The sequence below is a fragment of the Diorhabda sublineata genome, chromosome 8 (assembly GCF_026230105.1).
Source record: "Diorhabda sublineata isolate icDioSubl1.1 chromosome 8, icDioSubl1.1, whole genome shotgun sequence".
Classification (NCBI taxonomy): Eukaryota; Metazoa; Arthropoda; class Insecta; order Coleoptera; family Chrysomelidae; genus Diorhabda; species Diorhabda sublineata.
Window position 1 is genome coordinate 18,436,181 of NC_079481.1, and position 23,507 is coordinate 18,459,687.

The 23,507-nt window shown below is 29.9% G+C and overlaps 1 protein-coding gene across 2 annotated transcripts; it reads left to right on the plus strand.

Moving 5' to 3' along the window:
• The first annotated feature begins 510 nt into the window (after positions 1-510).
• LOC130447983 (protein suppressor of sable) lies at positions 511-23,507 on the plus strand. 2 transcript variants are annotated; one of them, XM_056785081.1, is made up of 11 exons: positions 511-713; positions 5,325-5,683; positions 11,073-11,257; positions 11,319-11,636; positions 12,945-13,143; positions 14,262-14,486; positions 16,932-17,061; positions 17,702-18,298; positions 18,362-18,590; positions 18,702-18,879; positions 20,257-23,507. In XM_056785081.1, the coding sequence occupies exons 1-11, from the start codon at positions 688-690 to the stop codon at positions 21,234-21,236; spliced, it is 3,426 nt and encodes a 1,141-aa protein (XP_056641059.1). In that variant the 5' UTR covers positions 511-687; the 3' UTR covers positions 21,237-23,507. The 2 variants fall into 2 exon arrangements, with proteins under 2 accessions (XP_056641059.1, XP_056641060.1); XM_056785082.1 differs by lacking the exon at positions 14,262-14,486 and having other exon boundaries at positions 12,945-12,996.

Below are 23,507 nucleotides of genomic sequence, written 5' to 3' on the forward strand. Positions count from 1 at the left end.
GTTAAATAATTCACCACAAGAGGGCGGTAGTTTATAATTGAAGCTTTATTAGATGTTAATAATCAATTTACCGCAAATATAATGAAAATAAACACTTATGAAAACACTAACCGCTATTGTTATGTCATGAGAAGTAATTCAGAATCATCAAATTCAATATTCATATTGAAAAAATTCTATTAATCGATTTATGAATTTTCGCCAATAGATGTCATTTGGATCTGAATTTCATCGTTCAAATAAATTCGATATTTCTTACAATGAAACCTCAGATAATGAATATTTTATGAGTATAGATAATTTTTTAGCCTTTTTTAATCTGGAACATATTGAATTTAGATATATTTTCAGTTTCTCTTGAATAGCAAATTAACTAGGTTGTAGAAGGTCATAAACCTCTGGGTTGGAACCGGCTAGCCGCACAGTGATTGGTCGATTATGATAAACAAGGACAAAACTATTGGCCGGTTTCTAAGCTACCAGCTCGATATCACATTCTTTGTCATAAAATCATTTGTGGTCTCCTCGCCAAAGAGAATAGTCGGTTAAATTTTACATGAAAATATGCGTAATTACTTAAATATATCTGTCCCCTCAACATCACATCTGGACAGATAAAACAGTGAATGAGTGACTTTCATGCCATTTCAATAATATTCCTAATAGTGAATATTTACTTAGGTCGTAATGGCGCTCGTATGTGAAATTAAAAGGTTTGCATTACTTTTTACGGCAAAATTACACGAAATACTGTTTCCGAGGCCAGAAATATGTTCATATTAACGTTGAGATTGAATAATCACGCGAAAATTTTTTCAGAAATCTAAATCTTACATAGGCGTGGGTACACACTTTGGGTTAAATTGCCCAAATAACTTAATAAAGAAATTGCATGAATACTCTATTATCCAGTCATCAATAACGTGAAAATACAGATATTGACAGTATTTGAGTTTTTACGTAAAATGCTGGATTTTAGATTTTTTATCAGTCACATGCCAAAAATGATTAGTAATCAAAATGGAGGAAGGTAACTAGCTATAGTTCTAATTTTATTTAATCATAAATATAATGAAAAATTTGTATTTCTATCATTTCCAACTTAATATTAGCATATTTCTAAATAGGTACGTAATAGAAACTTTTGTGTATGCTAAATATATAATGGCCTCCATTTTCTATGGCTTTGGCTGTGTGCTAATCTGTCAAAAATTATTCATATCACTTTCATGGTATTTCTTATCAGAGCTGTATCATTCTTATCTCAAAAACAATACTGATATACTCATTTATTAAATATTTAACTTGAAATTAAAAACTAAGTGTGCCCTTGAAATGACCTCAGGAATTATTTTTTAATAAATTTGCATATTACAGACCTAAGTAGGTATTTTAATTCAAAAATTTCAAAACACATTATCAAACAGAATTGATTAATACTTGTAGGATCAAGATTTTAAAGTCGTAAGTAAAATATTAAAAGCAGTAATTTCAATATAAAATGAACATGGCCTTTCATTAATAGAGGCAATAAGTTGATTTGATGTTTTATTTTTAACTGACTTAATATAACTTCAATAGGTACCTATTGGTGATTTGGTTTCCTAGTTTTTAAGGCCTATTATCCTAAACTAGTTAATTTTTATAGAATGTAGCAAGGGTGAGGGTATATCAAATAGAACTTTTGTTATAACATTTACAGGATATTTCGATATTGCAAACCTACATTTTCGTATATTCATTTGTGAAAAATTGCTTTGTGAGATAAATATATGACTAATTAAATTGCTACGATAAGAAATGAAAAACAATGAGAAAAAATTATTACGTTGTTGGCACACAGCCCAAGTTATGACGTCACGGGTCGAATTACACATGTGGAATATCTTGTCGACCTTGAAACCTTTGGAAACGGATTGTCTACAACTAGCGCTATCTGTAAGGAAACTTACAATAGTGCGGGAAAATTCAAATATACTCTTGTAAAATAGAAATAGCTTGATATTCAGATAAAAAATAAATAAATTGATAATCATCAAAAAATGTAACTTCCTAACGAAACATATTTTCTTAATAAATAGCTTGAACATACTTGAGTTTCCATAAGTAAATCACTCATAAAAATTGAATGTTTAATCTATTTAAACCAAACTTTATTGAATTTTATCTGTTAGGTATTGTGATAATAAACATTCTAATATTTGTTTGCAATTTTATATAAAACTATGCAATCATTTTTTTGTGTATACAAAATTTTAATGAATCCCAAGAAATCATTTTACTGTGGTACTATACCTATATAGATTTTGAAATGTAGTTCTGTAGAGCTATATTCGTTTTTTAAAAAAATAGAGGCAGTCCGTTTCGAAATGGGATACATACTCCCAAGCTATCTAGCTTTTATATATACTGTACCTAAACGTTTCTATAGATATATCGATTTAATACCGAAAAGTGTTTTCACGGTAGTAAATTATTTCGAATTACAAACTCATTATCAATATCTAGCAGTAAATAATAAGAAGAATCGAAAAATCAGGATAATTTTATTTTTAAGAGGGATTTTTTGACTAAATATTTGTAGCCCTTTTAAATTAATCCGCTAGAAGTGGATGATAGCGTGTGAGAAAGACAGAACTAGCCTGTAGTAATATGTATTGTACTGATTTTTCTTTTAATATAAATTGTTAGAAGAGTAGGTGGCACTTTTCCAACCCTTCTATTATATACATGTGATTTTGTATTTGCGAGTTATATTAATTTTTTTTCATAAAACTTATTTACAAGCTAGAAATTGTGGAAAATCTTTCTTTTTTTGCTATTTCTCCCCTATGAAGTATTGTTTTTAAGCAAAACATTTTACTTCTCCTAAAAATAGAGGAAAAATACTTAATTCTATCTTGTAAGCTATTCAAAATGTTGCTCCAACTGGTTAATCGCGCTTAACTGCTTCCCTTCTGCTAGTCTATTCGAAAATCTGTTATATGGTATGATAGTTTGATTAGATATTGTCGGATAAAGCACCATAAAATATATCACAATAATTAATCTTGTATCGAAAAAAGGTTCGATCTTAAATTTGTCATTTCTATTATTTTATCACGAAAAAAAAACAGATTTAGAGAGATTTAGAGATATTTTGGTTAAAACTATTGAATATACAGAACAGACTCCATACTTTTGTATAACTAACTCAATTGAACCCATATGACATTGACTGAAATCTAGAATAAGATCTGAAAATGTACTATTTACAGTTTTTAGAAATTATTATCTTTGAATGATCTGTTCATGGTTTTCATAAACGACTCTATGTGTGAAAGACCAATCATCAGTTCGCTATATTCCGATTCGAATAATGCTGCGAGTTCGCCTGTAATTTTTTTATATTAAATAATTATTTGAATCAAAAATTTTTTCAATCGTGTCTTTTATGATTTGTATTTCTTTCCGTAATTTTCTCTTCTTTCTTTTCTTATGATATCTACTAAAAACTATTCAATCTGTGTAGACGTGAAGTATCAACTGCTATGTAATTTTTAAATAGTTTTTCCAACTCACGGGTGCAATCTTCATTGTTATCTCCTAGGACATACCTTTATATACACTTTTTTATATAATATCCCAAAATAAATTCTAAAGTTTTATTGGCATTAGTCCTTCTCAATGGATGTTATGAATATTGATACATTATCAATTTCTATTTCGGGCTTCTTTAAAGTATTCTGTGATCCCTTTAGGTTTTACGTTATAAATATAGATGCATATAATTTTTTTTCTCAACAACAACTGATAATGTTTTTATCAGTGGAGCTGTGTACGTATGGAAAGGTAGACATTTTTTGACTATCGCCCTCTGATTTTTTTAAATTTACATTATCGTTCATGCAGGTCCGTTCCAAGCTTCTTGCCTGCGTGAAAAATGAGATAGGACGCCCCCCGAGCAATTAAAAAATATATTTACGTTAAAAAAATTTAGCGATAACAATTTTATACAATAAATGAAGTACTCCTATAAAATAAAATTGTACAAATCATAAAAAACAAAAATTGGGATTTCGACTAATAATAAAATGGTATTTTTTTTTGTCCGTGGTTTGCATTTTTCAGAGATGTTTTATGCTCAAATTACTTATTTTTTTAAATTTAAATTTGTATAAAATCGGTTTCGAGCAGCTGCCCCTTGCAATGGGCAGCCTGCGTGATGAACACGCAACTCCCCACTGGTAGGAACGGTCCTGCGTCTATGACGTGAATAGATGTTTCTAGACTTCATTAATACGCTAGTCCACTGTCATAAAAGAATATTTTAAACTAATAGATTTTTAAGTATAGTCAATTGATTTAGTTCATCTAATTTTTCCACAATTAACGATGTTAATTGTGACGGCCATATTATTATATGCAATTTTAGAACTAGGGTAGCTGAACATTGGTACTAATCCCAAACAAGATTTGATGTAATGTAATAGTTTTACACGCTATTCTCATAGATAAGAGCAATTTTATCTATCCACTACACGTTTTTGTAATTTGATTTTTATTTTTAATATTTTCATCATTATCATAATTATATTTTTGTCAAAATCGTCTTGACAGTGAAAGAAAACTAGAAACCCAGCGACCTATACGTTATAACTATATCTATCAACTCTCTTATCCTTTTAAAATTCTTCATAACTTTTTTAATCGAGTAAACATTGGACTCGCAGCTGGCCGATAATTTCTAGTAATTCAGCCACGGGCGGTATTGACTTATTACCATATATAATATGTGATGCATAGAGCTGTTGAAAAATAAAAATTATTCCTTCCACTTAAACTAACAGCTTTTAAATTCCGTTAAGCTTCTGATGCATGCCGCCTCAAAATACGCTCTCGATGCGTTTGAACTTTTTTATGAGCCTCTATGGAGTTGAGATTAGTATAATTTTTTGTAATGACAGGGACAATATTGAATCCTTTTTAAATTATTCTATAGCAATGGGTATAACGAAACAATATTTAACTTTATATTTAATTTCAGTCCATATTTTATATGAATACCAATCAATACGTTAATACAACCTATAAGTATATTCACCACCACATTCATCCACCCATGCTGCTTCAGCTAATATTTTATCACAAACGCGCTTATTTTAACATATATGATAAAATAGCACACAACTCAAGATTATACCTTTTGTTAGGAATATGAACTAGCTACTGTCTTATTAGTATCGAAAGACATGGTAAAACGCATCATTTTTTACTAAAATTGCTTTCTTCTTCTTTCTTATATAAATATATTTATATACCTAATTTTCTCATTTTCTTCATAGCAATACTTCCCAAGAAGATCTGCCCGAAAAAATTGATCCTCTTGATTTAGAAGATGGAGAAATTGAGGACGATGAAGAATCTTCTGCAGTTCCCCAAGAAATACCTCCATTGGTTGATGCTCAAAATACAAGTTCAAACAAACTTCCTGAAATAGGCCCTCCAGAAATTGTTAACAATGAAAAAGATAAGAAGAAAAGAGAAAGAGCTGATCGGTCAGAAAAGAGAAGACAAAAAGATGAGAAGGGCAAAAAACATATGACCGAAGCAGAAAAAAGTATATTACATTTAAGGAAAAGAGAAGAAATGCAGAGAAAGAAATGGGAAAAACTGAGAAATAAAGACCCGATGGATACACTTGGTAATAAACTTTATACTAAATTTACATATTTGCTTAATGTATTATTACACTCATTTTGAAAAAGTTTGAATTAATTTAAATTTATTCCTTAAATTTTTAGTTGGTACCCTACATATTTTACTACTACCACTTCCCTGTTTTGTTAGTTTTAAATTTTTTCTATTAATCCAAGAGGTCACAATACTATAGTAAACCTTAAGTATTCCTATATTTTGTTTTTATTACCCTTATCAGCATGTAGTAACTGTTTTTTTACAAATTTAATATCTCATAATCCAACTACATTTTTTGGTGATTCCAGATTTAATATTGACAAATTTGTCGTGAATTCATTGATGTTTTCTATATCTTCTATTATTTGAAATAAGTTTTCAGTTGGACTCGGATTCCTTTTTTTTTACTTTTAGTACCAGAGTTAGAATCTCCAAGCCTATGTCTTATCCATTATGCTGCCGAAAACAAATCATTGACAATCATGTAAGGGGAAGCAATAATTTCTAAAGTTCAAAAAGAACATAAACAAACGAAGCAATCCATCAGCTGATCGTTTTTACCAAATGGTCTAGCATTCGGAAAGACCCTGGTAGAATAATTATTGATTTTATAGAAAAATTATACATTGTTAGCTTCGTTTTCATTTTCACTACCAGAAAAATACTATTAATTTGTTCTTAGATTACACTTAGATTTGGTCTTATAATTTTATTAATTATATTAATCTCTTTAATTTATTGTAAGAATTGGTTGATTTTTAGGTTATTTATACAGAATCTGCCAAAAGTGAATAACATTTATTAATTATTCTACAAAAATATACAAAATAAAGAAAAAATGATAAATTAACACATTTTTTAAAAAACGTTATTCTTCATGTTTATTAGGTATTGTAACAATTTATGTAATTCTAATAGCGGGTCAGGCATCGCATCCCATTCTTCTCGAAGAGCAATTTGGAGCTGATTTACGTCACTAGGAGGAGGATGACGATGAGCTGTTTGAGGAAGACCAATTACAAATACTGGAAAATATTTCCCAAGAAAACAAATGACCGTAAATGCACAGAATATTGGACTATCACTAATGAGTTACACGCACAAGACATTCTTGAAAGTTATATACAAGAATTTATCGAAAACTGGAGGAAGGTATGAGGGACACTCAATTTGGTTTTAGAAATGGACTTGGTACTCGGGATGCCCTTTTCATTTTTAATGTATTCATCCAACGCTACCTTCATGTTAACAGAAAAGTTCATTCAAGATATTGATTACGAAAAGGCTTATTTTAAAGTCCGACGTGAAAAATTAATACAGATACAAAATAATGGCAACACTTTATTATAACCAGACTGACAAGATGAATATAGAGCGAGAACTAACAAAAGAAATACATATAAAACGTGGAGTAAGACAGGGCTGCATATAATCACCAATACTTTATAGTATATATTCAGAAGTAATTATCCAGGAAGAAGACCTTCAAAGAATTACAGAAAAGGTAAGAAGAGTCAGCGAGCGGTATATGCTACATATGAATTTAAATAAAACTAAATACATTCACTTCTCGAAAATGCAAAATCAGAATGCACAGTTACAAATTGGAAATAACCACATTGAAAAAGTACAGAAATACAAATATCTAGGGGCTTGGATTAATTCGAGAAATAACAACGCTGAAGAGAAAAAAGTAAGAATTGAAATTGCTCACACTTCATTTTATAAAAATTTCTTTCAATGTAAAAACTTGAATAACTAATTAAAAAAGAGAATTATAAAATGTTACATATACTCGATCCTTCTGTACGAATGGAGGCAGCTACTTTAAACAAAGCAATAATGAAAAATTGTAAGCCTTTGAAATGTGGATATTGAAAAGAATACTACGAATATCAATGACAGATAGAATCACAAATGAAGAAGTTGTACGCAAAATGGCAACACAAAGAGAATTATTGACTACCATAAAAGCTTGCAATTTAAGATACTTTGGTCGTGTAATAAGGGGACAACGATACGAATTCCTGAGATTGATTATGCAAGGAAAGATAGAGGGAAAGAGAAGTTATAGGACAACGAAGAATATGGCTGCGAAACTTAAGAGATTGGTTCAACTACACATCAAACCAATTGTTTAGAGCAGCTGTGAATATAATACAAATAGTCATGATGGTCGCCAACTTTCATCCGAAGATAGCAAGTTAAGATGTACTTTCCGTCTATCCTAAGAAAATCATATGTTTTCTATGCATTCCTTGGGGAGCAAATAATAAATTGAAAATTTTCAGGTGATGCAAATGAAAGTATTTTTTTTCTGTGAGGATTATATTTGAAAGAACGCTAGTAATACTTTCATATTTTCTCCACTTTACCCAATAGTATAAATTAATACAATACAAATTAAAATAAAGCGAATCATGGTTGATTTTTTAAAATTGGATCAATTTTGTACTAGAATCATGGAGCAGTTGATATGGCCTCAAAAAATATTTTTCTTGATTTTTAGAGCAAATAAGAAATTTGACATTATTAGATGGTAAATAGAGTTGTTTACTTACTGATTTAATCAAAAGCACTGTATTTTCTCATTCTCTTCGCTATTTCGGGTGGTGCAAATTATGAGAAAGAAGTTAACAATATGTGATTTTTCCATAAAATTTGCGAGGTCTTTCCGATGGTCTATCCGAGTAGAAAGGATCCTATCATCTGACTACAACGCGATTAACTCGATCAGATTTGGAATAAAAGTTAATGAGTATTATTACATAATATGTATTATACAAAACTCTGAAATGCATTAGATATGTTTTGAGGGTTGACTGAGAATAAACAGAATTATCCCATTTGTAGTGAAGATAATCTTCAAGCCGTTACCGAAAAGCCATTATTTCTAATAATGATACCCGACCAAACTAAATTTTTGTACTTCAACTATTTGGAATTAACCTTGCTAGCGTGGTTCCCCAGTAAAATGGAACCACAAGCCACACAACTCGAGATACAATTAATTTACTTTGAAATACCTGATGTATATTCTCTTGATTGGGATACCAACCACTTATGTTCTTTGAAAATAATTTTGGGTAGTCTAAGTCATCAACCGTTGGTGGTTATGCTATATATACTCGTTTATCTTGCCAGATATCTTAAATGTTCAAACAGAACCCCCTCCCCTCTTCTAGGTTATTTAAGTATACACACCCTTGGCTGGTTTTTAGAGTTTTAGAGGGTAGTATATTCCTAATGCCATGGGTATGGGTAATAAATGACACAATTATAAATTGAAACATGTTAATATTCATTCAAGTTACAAGTAAGAACACTTCGTATAATGAATAAAACTTGGAAAATATTTACATTCACTTTTCATTGTTTAGGACTTTTTTTAGAAAGTGTTTTTTAGTTTTAATCTTATTATAAAAATCATCACAAGCTAACCCAATGTTAATTTACAAATCATTAAGTCTTTAACTTCATCAAACCTCTATTATCAGTCTATGCATTTTTAGTCAAAGAAAATACTCTCTCAACGGGTGCTGATGTCCCAGGTAAGCAGAAGGCATACCCAACAATCTTGATCAGGCTAGGGACTGCTGTGATTCTCGTTAAAGTGGCCAAATAGCCTGAGTCATTTTTCTTTGCTTGAACTGATCACATCTCTGGTAATCTCTTCTTGCTTCCATTGTTCCTAATTTGACTATAAATACTCCTTATTAAGCACAACTTTGTCAAACAAATTATCATTGTTTATTTCATATTTTCATCAAGAACACTGCTATTGATAATTTCAACAGAGTATCGACTTTTTTCGCAATCAACAGCATCTCATCAATGACAAGTGTTCAGCGTTTCCAAATATGTTCTCTCGGAGGTTTAAGCATGCGTCTGTCATAAAAGCCATCAAATTTTTCTTTCATACTATTACGTATTATCTAGACTTCTATATATGTTCTTTGCACCCCAGGAATAAAGTTTGAGGCCTTTCTTTCTGTCAGGTTTCCTTTGAGCTCCAGCAACCTCAAAAGCTGTAGTGTTTTTTATTTGAATTAGTAAATATGTATTTTATTGTTTTGGAGCATATTTGTTGACAAAAAACGCATTCAGACCCTCAAACTTCTGTAAAATTCTTTCCAGAGCCGACATCGTTAATAGGATCCGAGTGTTTCCGTGTTGAAGTATTTATAAATCTTCACCACTGAGGACTCAATGTCGATTGGATGGCTTCCTACTGCAGTTGGCATCCTACACAGTGATACACATCCGATTCCATTGATTTCCCGTGCTAAGCTATTCATATATCGCTGGAAAACATTGTTTTTTCTTGTTCTTTTCACACCACCAAAGTTAGTGTTGCAGTTATTGCCACAAAAGCCAATTACTCTGTTGTTCAAATCGTTTTGTACACAACAATTGACACAAGTTTCATATCATTTCTGTTTGAAGCATCCATACATACATACTCGTAGTTTGACTTGGACAAGTCTTCTCTCTTCCTAAGTTAAAGGAGCTACGTCTTTAAAACTATTACTTCACACTTAGTTTTTACAAGTGAGAATTTAGTTTAAGAAACTCAGAAATAAGTTTTAATCAACAGGAATTAGAATTGAAACTTAGGTTATGATTTGATGTGTGGTAAGCCAAGCTTTTGTCATTAGAACTCGCAGTCTTAATAATACTGGTCAGATTTGATGAGCTAAAAGCACTTGCTAAACTCTTTTTGTGTTCAATTGATTGCAAATGATCTTTTATATCGGATCGATCACCATGAGCAACCGAAAACTTAGAATTACAATGTGAACATTAACTATATACCTTTTTCAAAAAAGGGAATTCATTAAATCTTTAGTAATTTTACACGACTGTTTTGATATTTGAACAGATAATAAACTTTCAATCCAAGACAAATGAAACAGTGCTATCTCGCTGACACAACACGCACTGCTGACAACGACTGACAACTGACAGATTTTCATCACTATCGCAAGCTAGCGCCGATGTTGGCGAGCCCATTGTTATTTGCACGAGGGGGTGTACTGTGCAAAGAAATATCTTCTAAAGCTACACAACTTAGTTAGTGCCCACTACTAAACTCGCCCATCACGCAGAATTAAATGACAATATAATTATCCTCAATAACACTACACAATTAATTACTTTGGACGAGACGTGACACTGGGACGTTTTCTGAAAACGTTTGACAAGCCTAATTATATATAATAACGGTATAAATTATTTTTTCAGTAAAAAAGTTTAATTCATAGAAACATTTGCGTTTATTTGTATTGATATCTTAAAAAGCACTATCGACAATGATATTTTGGTACCACTCATGGCCAGGCTTTGGTTTACAATTCCTAGTAGACTTCATTGACCAAATTCTCTTTTCACTATAGATGACGATTTTGCCAAAAATATTGAAAAAACATTAGCTACAATTTTAAGTAAGAAAGAAAAAGAGGCGGCAGCAGCGTTAGCAGCGGCTACCAGCGGAGATGACACGGAAAAAGAAAGGGATCGCGATAAAAGTGAAGATAAAAGAGGAAGAAAACGACGAAAAGGTGAAAAAGATAGTAAGAAAGTAAGTTGGAAAATACTTAATATTTATTTAGAAACAAAAGTAAGTTCACTATACTTTTCAGACTAAACAAAGAAAGTTCAATTCACCAAAATCTGAAATAGATGAAAACGAAATGATCAACATGCGAGGAGGAAGTCCTAAAATGGACGTCAGGGTAGAACCTAATCATTCCGGTCATTCTGAAGAGAGTTACGAATCCGAGCATTCCGATGATATGAATAGATTGGAAGATAAAGATAGAGAAGTTAAAAGAAAGCGAAGAAAAGGAAATAAGGATCGTGGTAGAATTAAAAGGGATAAGGATTGGAAGAATGACCAACAACCTCTTAAAGATTCACAAGGCGTTTGCGTTTTCTACTTACAAGGAAAATGTCAAAAAGTAAGATTTTCATCAGTCATTTTAACTTTTCGAAAAAATTATAAAAATGTCATTGTCATTTTGAATAAGGGGTGATCTATTAGAGCTAAAAGACGATATGTCAGTTTTTACTTGAAAATAAATCATAATTGGCCAATTTTTAAATCAAAATTTTCAAATTAATAATTTTATTAATGGAAATATGCAACATAAATGAGAATATAGAAACAACACATTTTAAAAGTGACGAAATATAAAAAACTGAAAATACCAATTTGGATATTTAATCAGCTTGTAATTGATTGAATGGATATTGATCAAACTAATTATTTTTTGTAAAAATTTTAAATTCCTTGATTATTCCATTCCACTAGCTTTATTTTATATTAACCTTCCGTCGGACGCATTCAATATGCGAAATGAGTATAATATATTTTGGCCTGTCAAGATTCCGTAATTCATAACAGAGAGTAGAGCCTCTAGTTATATTACCAATTGCTTTCTAAGAGTTAAAGAAGCAAAGCCTACAAAGATAGCTGAATTCAAGGAATTTATCGGATTACTTTACCTGGCTAAGATACTAAGGAGTAATCGGCAATTCTTGGAAAAATTGAGAGGTTAGGACGGTTATGGAGTGAAATGGTTTCATCTCGTTATTAATTATTAGAGAATCAAATTTTTTGTGGTATGTTCTTGATTTGATAATATTAACACAGAAAAGCTCAAGAAAAATTAGTAGCTGTCCACGATATGGTAAATTCATTTATATATAACTAGATAAAATTTTCCCCATTATGTGGATCTGGCAATGTCGCAATTAGAAACATGTATGTATGTATTTTTCGATTGAATCCATTAGCGAGAATTGAGTCGATTTACTGTACCACTTAAACAAAACGTTGATTCGTCTAAAAATACTATTTCTTTTCTAAAATTTCGTGAACAAGTTGTAGTTGCGTGAGGGTCGTCTTATAATGATAAAATATCTAACTTTGCATCGTCGCATAGTCCTGTTCTTCCAGATTTTGGAACATCCCTCACCCACAATAATTCTGCTTACTGAGCGGTCTTTCAATGTGAATTTCGTTAAATTGATCATATACTTCTTTACGACTAATTAGTCTAATTTATACCTTTTCTCTTTCGGATAACATAATAATAAATGTACTTCATCTACCAAATGAATTGTGTCCGACCAGATTACGAATCATAATACGCCTGTCAGAGGGTTAAAATAAAACAAATATAATTTTCATATTTACTACATACTCTGAGCAGTAACTGATGTTTTTTCTATTAAAATATTAATGTATAATACTTTTCTTTCAGAATGATTGTCCTTACTCCCACGAAGCTGTACCACCTATGAAGCTTGAACTGTGTAAGTTTTATCTGATGGACTGTTGCGCTAAGGGTGACAAATGTTCATATATGCATTCTGAATTTCCTTGTAAATTTTACCATACAGGTTTACACTGTACCCAAGGAGACGATTGCAAATTCGCCCATGGCAAGGCATTGTCTGAAAGTAAGATATAAACTAATTTCAAACATTCAATTAACCTCTAATCCAAAAAAAAACAAGAAGATTTTTCAATTGAAGAGTACAATTTCGTTTTCGTAAATTTTGTTTCAATAATTCAACAATTAATACTTAATAAAGTTTATAACTTTATATTGCGGATGAAGTAGTAGTGAGCTGTTGATAAACCATATGAATATTTCAGCAACTACATAATGCCTAAAGCAGATGAAAAGTGTTTGTATTGGCATTCTTTTCAGGACTTTTTACTCCTCTTTAGGACATAGATATAGAAAAAAAGTCAAAACATTCTATTTAATGTATTATTTTCAATTGTGTTCCTCTTTTTCATTTGTACTGATTTGACTAAAAACAAATATTAATATTAGCAATCAAAAGAGGATCATTACTTTTACTTACTTTGGCTCTCTCAAAAATTAATTTGAGATTTTGGAAAGTGCTTAGTGCTTAATAGCACTTTTTGTGGAGATCAACTTGAATTTATGACTATTTACTAATAATATAATAACAAAATAATAAGTTGTAATATGTCGGATGCTACTATCATTCGTAAATCATTTTATTATGTATTTGTCTGTTGAGTAAAGAAGTGTTGATGCATAGTAGATGAGTTGCTACTGTGCAAAGTTAATTGAAATTTTAAACTAATAATTCACTTGAAATCTTTGATAATGTTGAAGAATTGAATACACACAAAACAACATAAATTCAAAGGAAGTAAAAAATTCAGACTAATCGATGTTCAAACAATAAAAGAAGTAGAATTTCTTTTGATTCCCTTTTCTCGATATTTCTTTTCTCTCAAATTCAGTCAAATAAATTCCTCTTGATTAAATTTTTGTTTGCCTCTGTCTCATAGGTCAAATTATAATATTACAATATTTTAGATAGTCTCAGGAAAAAAACAATTCATTTATATAATAAATTTTAAATAAAAATTGGGAAAGAAATAGGATATCTGCGTGAGGTACTATTTAAAACGAAATTGAATTTACGAAGACTTTTTGTTTTTCTCTTCCTGCATCTAACCAACTAACCAGTACCCTAAACCATCCTACCATCCTACAAAAAAGGTATGCAACACTGACCGAACCAATTTATAGGTCTGAAGCAAATTTTGTTTAAACACATAGAAACAGCTCCGCGCGAGATACTGGGTGGATTTCCTAGGATCAGTCGCGATGAGGCATTGAACATGATCAATGAGACTCAAGACAAACTACAAGAACAAAATGGAACTGTCAACAAACCGGTAGTAAAAGGTGGGATACCATCATTGTTTGATATTAACGTACCCGTGCCCCCTGAATTGTTGCAAGGATGTGATGGTTAGTTTTTTTTTTATTTTTTTTTATTTCGGATGATTTTTTATGTTGATTATTAATTTTATTGTTTTAAATTTTTTTATATTGACTTGGCAAATTCGGTTTTACATGCGGAAGAGAAAAACCAAATTATTAAAAATATAACAATTGACACTTCATTTGATTTGATATCTAGTCCTAGTATTGGATGTATATTACTAATACTCAAGAATTGAAAACTAATGTTCAAATTGAACTCTTTAATTGGTTTGGACTGATCCTAAAATAATTTTTTCTCTCATATTTGTACACTATTTTTTTCTACTTTATTTTCTTGATAGAATCTTTATTTTCTTGTTAAAGATTGAAGTAAATACAATCTCTAACCCCTTTTGAGTTTTGGTTAAATGCGTTAAGATTTATAAAATTTAAAGGAGGCAACAAAATGTCTTCCATTTTTGCTTGTAGATGTTAGTGTAATGTTGCTCATATTTCAATATTTTGCAAATATTAATCAGAAACTCACTGCATATTGAAAACATTCATTTCTATTAAATATTTGCTAGTTTGCAATCGTCTCCTTTTATTTGGTTATTCAGAATACATGGTAGTAAACCATATTTTTTAAATCGGAACTCATGGTAGTTCATAAGAATGAAAGATGTTACAAAAAGTTTTTATTTTATTGATAGTCCATATAATTTAATTATAGCAACCAATTGTTCGATTTTAAAATATACAAGTGACACTAATTATATATTAGGACGTTTTGGTGCGATCGAAATTTTTGATGTTTACAGTAAGTAGTAAATATCATCTTGATCATTATGGTGTAACTTAAGAGTAATGCATCAAAACTCCATTCTTCTTTTTGTAGAGAACCATCATTCATAATGGAATATATTAACTGATTTCGAACAATACTTGAATTGAGAATTGAAAAAGATCTTTAAGTAACACATAAAACCAAGATATGTTCAAGAATAAGAGGGGCCATTATGAACATTTGAATGTATTGAAGTTATGCGTTGACTATATTAATTGATTATATAACTTACTGTCCTCAACACAAAACGTTCATATCAGTTAGTATAAAGAAATATAACAAAACGTTTCCTATAACAACCATAATCAATAATCTTGATATTTCTATCAATCTATAACCAATTTTAAAAAGCTCAAATTTTTGATCAATTATTGTTAAGTGTTTATATTGTACTTAACCATAATTTCAGTCCAAGACAATAAATACATAAGTATTCGAAAGCTAGGAATATACACTTGGTACAGTTAGTGTAGTAAACACCAAAGTGTACTCTGTTTAAAATATCTTCCGAGCTTTCGAATAATTATGTATTTATCATCGGGTACTGAAATTATAGTCAAAATACAATATAAAAAATGTGAGTAATTTTCAATATTTTTTGTTTTTTATGCACTTCCAATAGGAAAACGTTGATAATATAGTTTTATATCAACATTGGTATATACATATAATGAATGTTCTCGACGTTTCGGCTCCCACTTTTAAGCCATTATCAAAAGAGGGATGGAGGTATGAAACGGAATCTAATACACGAAAAAGGGGAATTTTTAGAAATGGTTCACAGTCATAAGAACGAAAAAGCTATAAATGCTAAAAAGGAACTAAAAAATTTAAGTAAAATTTATAGTTCTATTTTGTGAATTCTAATAAAACTACAAATAATTTAATTGATTATTGCTATATATTTGAGATCTAGGGGCCGAAGAAAAATTAATTTTTCTTATTAGAACAAAGTTCTAAGTTAATTTCATCCTTATTTTGATATATATGATGTCATGATGAAGGTGATCTATAAATCAATATAAATAAGCAAATGGTCAGTGTCAATATCATTTTAATAAAGACTATATATATATATATATATATATATATATATATATATATATATATATATATATATATATATATATATATATATATATATATATATATTTGGTAATTTTTAAAATAAACATAAATTTTGACGTTTCGACTTTTGATGTATTGAAAAATAGAAAATTACTCCATATATAATAATAATCACCTTTGAATTTATTTATAAATATCCTTATTTTAAAAATTACCAAAAAATACTAATTTTAAAACAGAATAAACCTAAAATCAAGAACATTTAGATGCATTATATATGTATTATATATATTAAAATTTATGTTCAATTAAAAGAGACCAAGACGATTCAACAGCAAAGCTCAATATGTTTATTTATTTGAATTATATTAATAATGGAACATACGATTTATTATTATTTTATATTTATTTCAGTTCATATTTTTGAATTTGGAAGTGAATCTTGAAAATATATACTCCATTTTTACTGTACATTTTTCGTTTTTCATTTTCTTTTTGGATGAATGCGCTAAATAGACATTGTTGATAAAATATTAAAATGCAAAACTAATTTATTACCTACATTTTTTTTATAGATAAAAATAAGTTAGATAAGAGTAGAAATCGACCTTCAAGGTGGCAGGAACCAGAAGTCCCCTTAATGGCTAAAGATTTCCCTCTGAAACCATTCAATTTTGGTCAAGATCAGGATATGAGGATCAATAGGTAAAATAAAATTAAATAATCTACAACATATTCTTGTTTCTATTCTAGTTTGCCGGCTTCCAATGTATAAATTGAAAATTGGTAATCGCAAAAAACTTATTTCTTCTCACTTATTCTCACGTATTCTGTCAAAAACCTATTCTTCATTCTAATTAAGTATATGTCTTAAATTTTATTATTTCATATATAGTGCTCTGAAAACGTTACATAATGTTTATAATCAATCAAATATCGAACATTTGTATTCAAAAGTGGTGATGATGTGGTGCAGTAATTGCTCTAATAAATCATGTTCATACGATCTCAACATTGTTAAAGCTGAAGAAATAATTAGTAACAATGGTAGTTTAAGTCTTAAGATAGTTAACTACCGAAGTATCTGTATTAGTTAACCACATACAATTTTAAACTGTTGAAATGACAAATGAAGTAACATAAAAATGGTTTTTAATAGAAAGCGACTGGAATTGTCGTTTGAAAGAAATAACTTTGTTCTTTACCATAAAAATCAATTAGTACCCTTTTTTTTTCATCCGTATTTTTCTTGAAGATGATGTTGATTATACACTTGAAATTCCCATTTATCTTGATTCTTGTTTTATCTTCCGGATTTATAGATTATTTATATTGTCATTTTCAGTAATGGTGATATTGATATGCGAACTTTACCTCCCCCGTTATCAAACCTATCAACAACAAAGCCTCCTATATCTAGCAAAGTGCCAGATACTCAAGACTTGGATTTAGAAAGATACAAAAGAGAAGCCGGAATTTTACAAAAACCAATAGAAGATGAGGATATTCGTCCAACCAGCATTTTGTCCTTCCCCTTGACAACAAAAGACATCGACATCAGGCAACCCACATTACTCTCAACCAAAGACATAGATATAAGACAAATTCCTCCACTATTCAATACCTCAATGCCTTCCGATAATCTAGATAACGATCTTGAGGATGAACCGATGCTCCATATAGATACTGGTGAGGAAAAAAAAGAAGAATCCTCCATTCCAGCAGATTTACCAAAAACACAAAGAGATCTGTTTATGAGGATACAAGCTAATCAAAAAGACAATGTTTTACCGTCTGATAGTAAACAAGAATTCAAATTAGATGACAATATTAATTGGTATTCTGATGATGATGATGAAGATGATAACAGACTGACAATTAAAGTTGACAATGAAGACATTAAAGATAACAAAGAAGAGGATTCGGAAACTGTAGAACCAAAGTGAGTGAATATTTTATACTGTATTGAGATATTTCATTTTGATTATGTGTGATTGATTTTTAGTGATTTTCATATAAGCCCAACTGCAATAAAACCTCAAGATGTTGTGGACAAATTAGGGGATCTCTCAAAAATTGATATTTCTGCAGAAGTAACTAAATTGTTAACATCTATGAGCAAAGGCCGTAATCAGTTCTCATCTACTTCAAAGACGCAAATTAGTGAAGAAACTCCTGATACCACACCTCCAAGAACAGTGACAGATCCACGAGATCCTCGAATACCTAGACAGGTAATGTGAAGATTGAATCATTTGAATTAATTTGATTTGAAGTTATTGCTTTCCTAGATACTAGGCAGCACCTCCTTATCAATTTTTTACATTAGATTTATTGATTTTTAGGATCCCAGATTAGCACTTGATAAAGGCGATTCTCCAAAAGCAGATCGTAGAGTTCCACTTGATCCTAGGCAAAGACAAAGGCAGAGTTCAACAGAATCAAAAGATAAAGTTACTATTTATGAACAAGGCAGTGTCGATATAAATATTTCTCCTTCCGATGAAGATATTGATTTAAGAGGTAATTGTTAAAGTAATATATGTTTAAATAAATATTACCTGAAAAAATTATCAAAAGTAAGTTGTAGGACATTCATTAATTTATCAAACCTAAAATGAAAAAAGATTCTGTATGGTTGTTGAAATAGATTTTTATAATAATGTCTGGTGATTCTGCACTTGGCATTTTGCAAATAACTGATACATTTATAAAGTTGTTAATAATTGAAAGTGATTGATTTTAAATTTTATAAGGTGGTATGAAAGCTGGTCCTCAGCATCCCAACTACTCCTGGCAAACCCTTGATGAAAATACAGGACATAGTCCTAACGTAACAAGAAGAAGAAGAATATGGTCACTTTTAGTTAATAGGGGTAGTCCATAATGCTATATGTGCAGTTATTTAAGCGTTGCGGAAACCTATTAGTTTTGGTAGATTGGATGATAGGAAAAATAAATGGTCCTATAATATGTCCAATTTCAGGGGAAGCGTCTATAGATTTTTCAAAACGGTGATAAAACAATGATAATAAATAAATATTAATCTTTAGAGGTACGTGACCATGCGAGATAAGTGAAAAATCATTAACTCCAGCATATCAAAGGGTGTTCAGTGAACCGTAGAGATGCTCTCATTTCTTAGACTGACAATTTGAAAATGATAAAAGTTCACAGCAAATTCTTAACCATTAAAAAAATCACATTCTTGAATATTCCAGCATGTCAAAGTAGCATACGTCATCATAATGTCACAGCCAAATGAACGATAAATTTGCACCTATTTTTTCAATTTCTTGTAACAATAAAATATAACCATTACAGTACCAAAAATTATTAAAATGTTTAGAAAAACTATTAAAATTTGATTCAATGTTTCAGAAATAAATTTTACTATTTAATGAGATAGATCTTCTTCACTATATACTACTTTTGAATTTCTGATATCTTCAGTTATATTTTTTTGTTAATCATGTGTTATCCCCCTAATTTCTATTTGACGTGCTAAAGTATTCCAGACAATAGATTTTTTCGTAATCTGATGGGTAAAAAGAGCATATACTGGTTGGAGGTACTTATTTATATGTAGAGTGTCCTCCCCATCATTAATATGTCACCTTCAAGTAAATCCCGAAAGATAATTAAGATGAGGGTTGATTATTACATTACATTAGAAATTTCTTATTATATTCCATATAATCCATAAATAATATATAATGAAGATATATGATCCCAACAATAATGACTGTTTCATAAACACGTAATCAATAGCATCGCCAATTTTTTCAATTAAAATTTTGAGCTGATATGCAAAAGACTATCATTTAAAAAAACTAAAGTTAATCTATGTATATTTTCTAAAACATTCTGATAAACTGATTTAATTTCTTATTTTTTCAGGTTTGAGATCTGATGTCGACCTCCGTACTCTTCAGTTACCCTTCAAAGGTATGCAAAATTATACCCCTGCCTCAGAAATTGATGCCAGTATAAATTCTCATCCTCCTATAACGTGGAAATTGATTATCGCAGAAATACCTAGACCAGACTATACTGGTTTAAAGCTTAGTGTAAGTGATGCAGAAAAAACTGGAGATCCTAGATTGCGAAAGATTTTCCGTCTCAGTACAGAGGAAAGAGATACGCCAATGAGTCCAAAAGCCAGCCCTAAAGCAAGTTCTACGGTAAGAGTGGATCCTAGATTAAGAAAAAATGAAGAACCAAAATCAGATCAAGCTGCAACAAGTATGAACTATAACCAACAAATAACCATGCTTAGAAGCTCTGCTTTTTATGAAAGTTTAACAAGTCAGCAAAAGCTATTGTTAAACCACGAATTGAGTCTTCGTAATGATTCTACAAATATGCACGATCCCGTATTGAATAATCTTCTCTCTAACTTGGATATTATCCCGGGTACTAATGTACAAACTAATCCAAGCTTAACTGCGGCATTGTCGATACTCACAAATGCTACTGCTAAAATAAATCCCATGATTGGACACAATCCCCCAATAGTGCCACCAATGGGACCAAATATGAATCAACCGGGATTATTAGGAGCTGCTCCTGGTGTTCCAAACCTCCCTCCTGATTTTCCAATTAATTTTGATCCTAGAAACGGAGGATTATTGGGAAATGCACCGTTGCCATTTGGTAGTTTCCCTCCGCCACAAGATAACCAAAACTTCTCTTACAACGATGACTACTATCCTCCTGAAAACCAAGGAAATTACCAAGGAGGAAACAGAGAAATGAGAGGTGGTTTTAACAGAGACAGGCGGCGAGGTAGGAATAACTTTCACAACAGACATAATGGCAACAGAAATTTCAGGAATCATAGAAGTAATAGGTCAAATAGGACACATTCTCCACCTTAATATTATTTATTTAATTAGATTTTTTATATTAATTAACAACTTATCTGTAAATAAACTATTAAGATATCGTTTAATTGGATTTTGTAGGAATAAAATAGTTTCAGAACTGCTTTAAGTTGTCATACATTCTTTATATTTTGTAAAATTTCCACAAAATTATATCATTGGAAAATTCGTTGACCTAACGCGGACAATATTCAAAATTTAATAAATAATTACATTACTATTTATTACTTATCATTAATTATAAAGTTCATTTGGTACCTAAACATCCCACATTAATCTCTTCTTTGTTCATTCATACTTTTTAATATCTAACCAAGATGTAGGTTTTTTTAATACCTCATACAAGAACACCAGGGATTTTTACAATTATCAATAGCCTATGTTATATATAATTTTTTAAAATTGTGTTTTATATAGGTTGATAAATTATGTTTATCAATTTGAATTCGAATTGAAGATATTTTGATTTTAGAAAACTACTTCATATTACTTTGCCATTCAGACATTCAGGATATCAATATGTTTCCAATATCTTCCAAAAAAGTAAATTTGTGTAAGTGGGTGATGAATTTTAGAATTCACCTAGCACCAATATTTTCTTGCCAAAACTTTTATGAGCCCATAAATAGTGTAAAATTGAGTAGTTCGTTTAAAGTGTCATTTAAATGAAATAATATTCATATATCTTTTGTAGTTTTGATTGATTTTTGATTGGAATGTATTCTTACAAAGTGGTTCAACAGTACGCTTCTGTAAATAGTTTAAATCTGACGATTTTCTTGGTTAAAATTATTACAACTGTTCCAATTTTTGTTTTTATAAAGAATTACTTATTTACTCGATTTTCAGACTATTCGGGGCATTTATTCGTGAATCAGATATCCTTGTACTTTCATATCATTTGGTTCAGAGAAAAGTAACTCTAGGTCTTTGGTTTTACTCTTTACTCTTTGAACATCTAGTAACTCTTTCAAAGTGTTGTAATGAAGTTAATATTGAAATTGTTTTGAATAGCCTCCAAAAAGAGAATGTGCGATTGTAATACTTAATTCAAGTTTTTTATTCATCCAATATTTTTGCTATTTCCTAATTGTATTTTCTCAAAATATTACAGATTATATTTGAAAGAAAGATGCACTATTTTTTCAATGCTCTGCACTGCTTTCCACTTACTATGTACGAAAATAAAGCTTCTTGTGAATTTGGAGTGGTTCACATGAACAGCTATATTATCAAAATTTGTGTTGATTTCTAAAAACATATTCAAAGGAGACAAATTCAGCGAGCTGAACTTTTTCTTCATACTATTATCAATTAAAGGCTATCTAAAGTATTTTCTCTTTACATTTGTTATTTCGTGTACATCGGTATTCAATTGATTAGATATTTTATTATTGATCTACTTTTCTTGGAGGTTTAGCAATACTTCTATATTTATTATGCCTCTAATCGCAGTATCCGCTTAAAAATTAAAATTCTTTCTTAGTAGCAATATTTTTCCTTTAAAACCTTTTGTTTCGCCTTGTTTCTCCTCCATATTGTATTGGAATATAACAAGATATTGAGCGCTTGAATTTTTCAGTAACCATTTGAAATATTTCGTTTGTGAAAGAAATAAACAGTTTTTTCCGAAAATGATGCCTCTTTAAGTAATTATACTCAATTTGAGAAGTTGCTTTTTTGAATTATTAGTAAAATAGTTTTACTTATCTGATAATAAAAGGAAAAAACTATATGTATATGAATGTAGGAAACATCTGCTTATATTCAAACAAATAGTTTATCAACCTAACAAACCTGCGAAAATGTATCAAAATAAACTGTTTCATTATATCTAATAATCCTAAAATGGTGTGTGGAATTTGAAAACAACAATTGTTAGCCACCAAAACAAATGTTGAAATTATGAATTTGCTCTAAGAAAAAGGAAATTTGAAAAAAATTTATTGTAAATAATAGTTACTACAAAACTGACTGATGAATATAATTGTTTAGTTAAATATTTCAAAATTAATTACATTTTATAAAATTATGATTAATTCTTTGTAGCAATTTTAAGTTGAAACTGTTTTTTATTGACTTATGTTTAATAATCTGATTTACAATGTATAAATATTATAGTTTGTAATGTAAATTATGGTTGCTATACTTTTTGTTATCGACAAACTTCATTTATTTTTTTACATTAAAACTGCTGTACCTTATTAAAAACCTATATATTAATTTGCATTGTATATTCTGTATAAATAAATTTTTTCCAATATA

Coding starts and splice junctions, on each gene's coding strand:
- LOC130447983 (XM_056785081.1), top strand. CDS start 688: ATGGCGCTCGTATGTGAAATTAAAAG. Junction 14,487..16,931: donor ATTGTTGCAAGGATGTGATG/GTTAGTTTTTTT, acceptor TTTTTTTTATAG/ATAAAAATAAGTTAGATAAG. Junction 17,062..17,701: donor CAGGATATGAGGATCAATAG/GTAAAATAAAAT, acceptor TGTCATTTTCAG/TAATGGTGATATTGATATGC.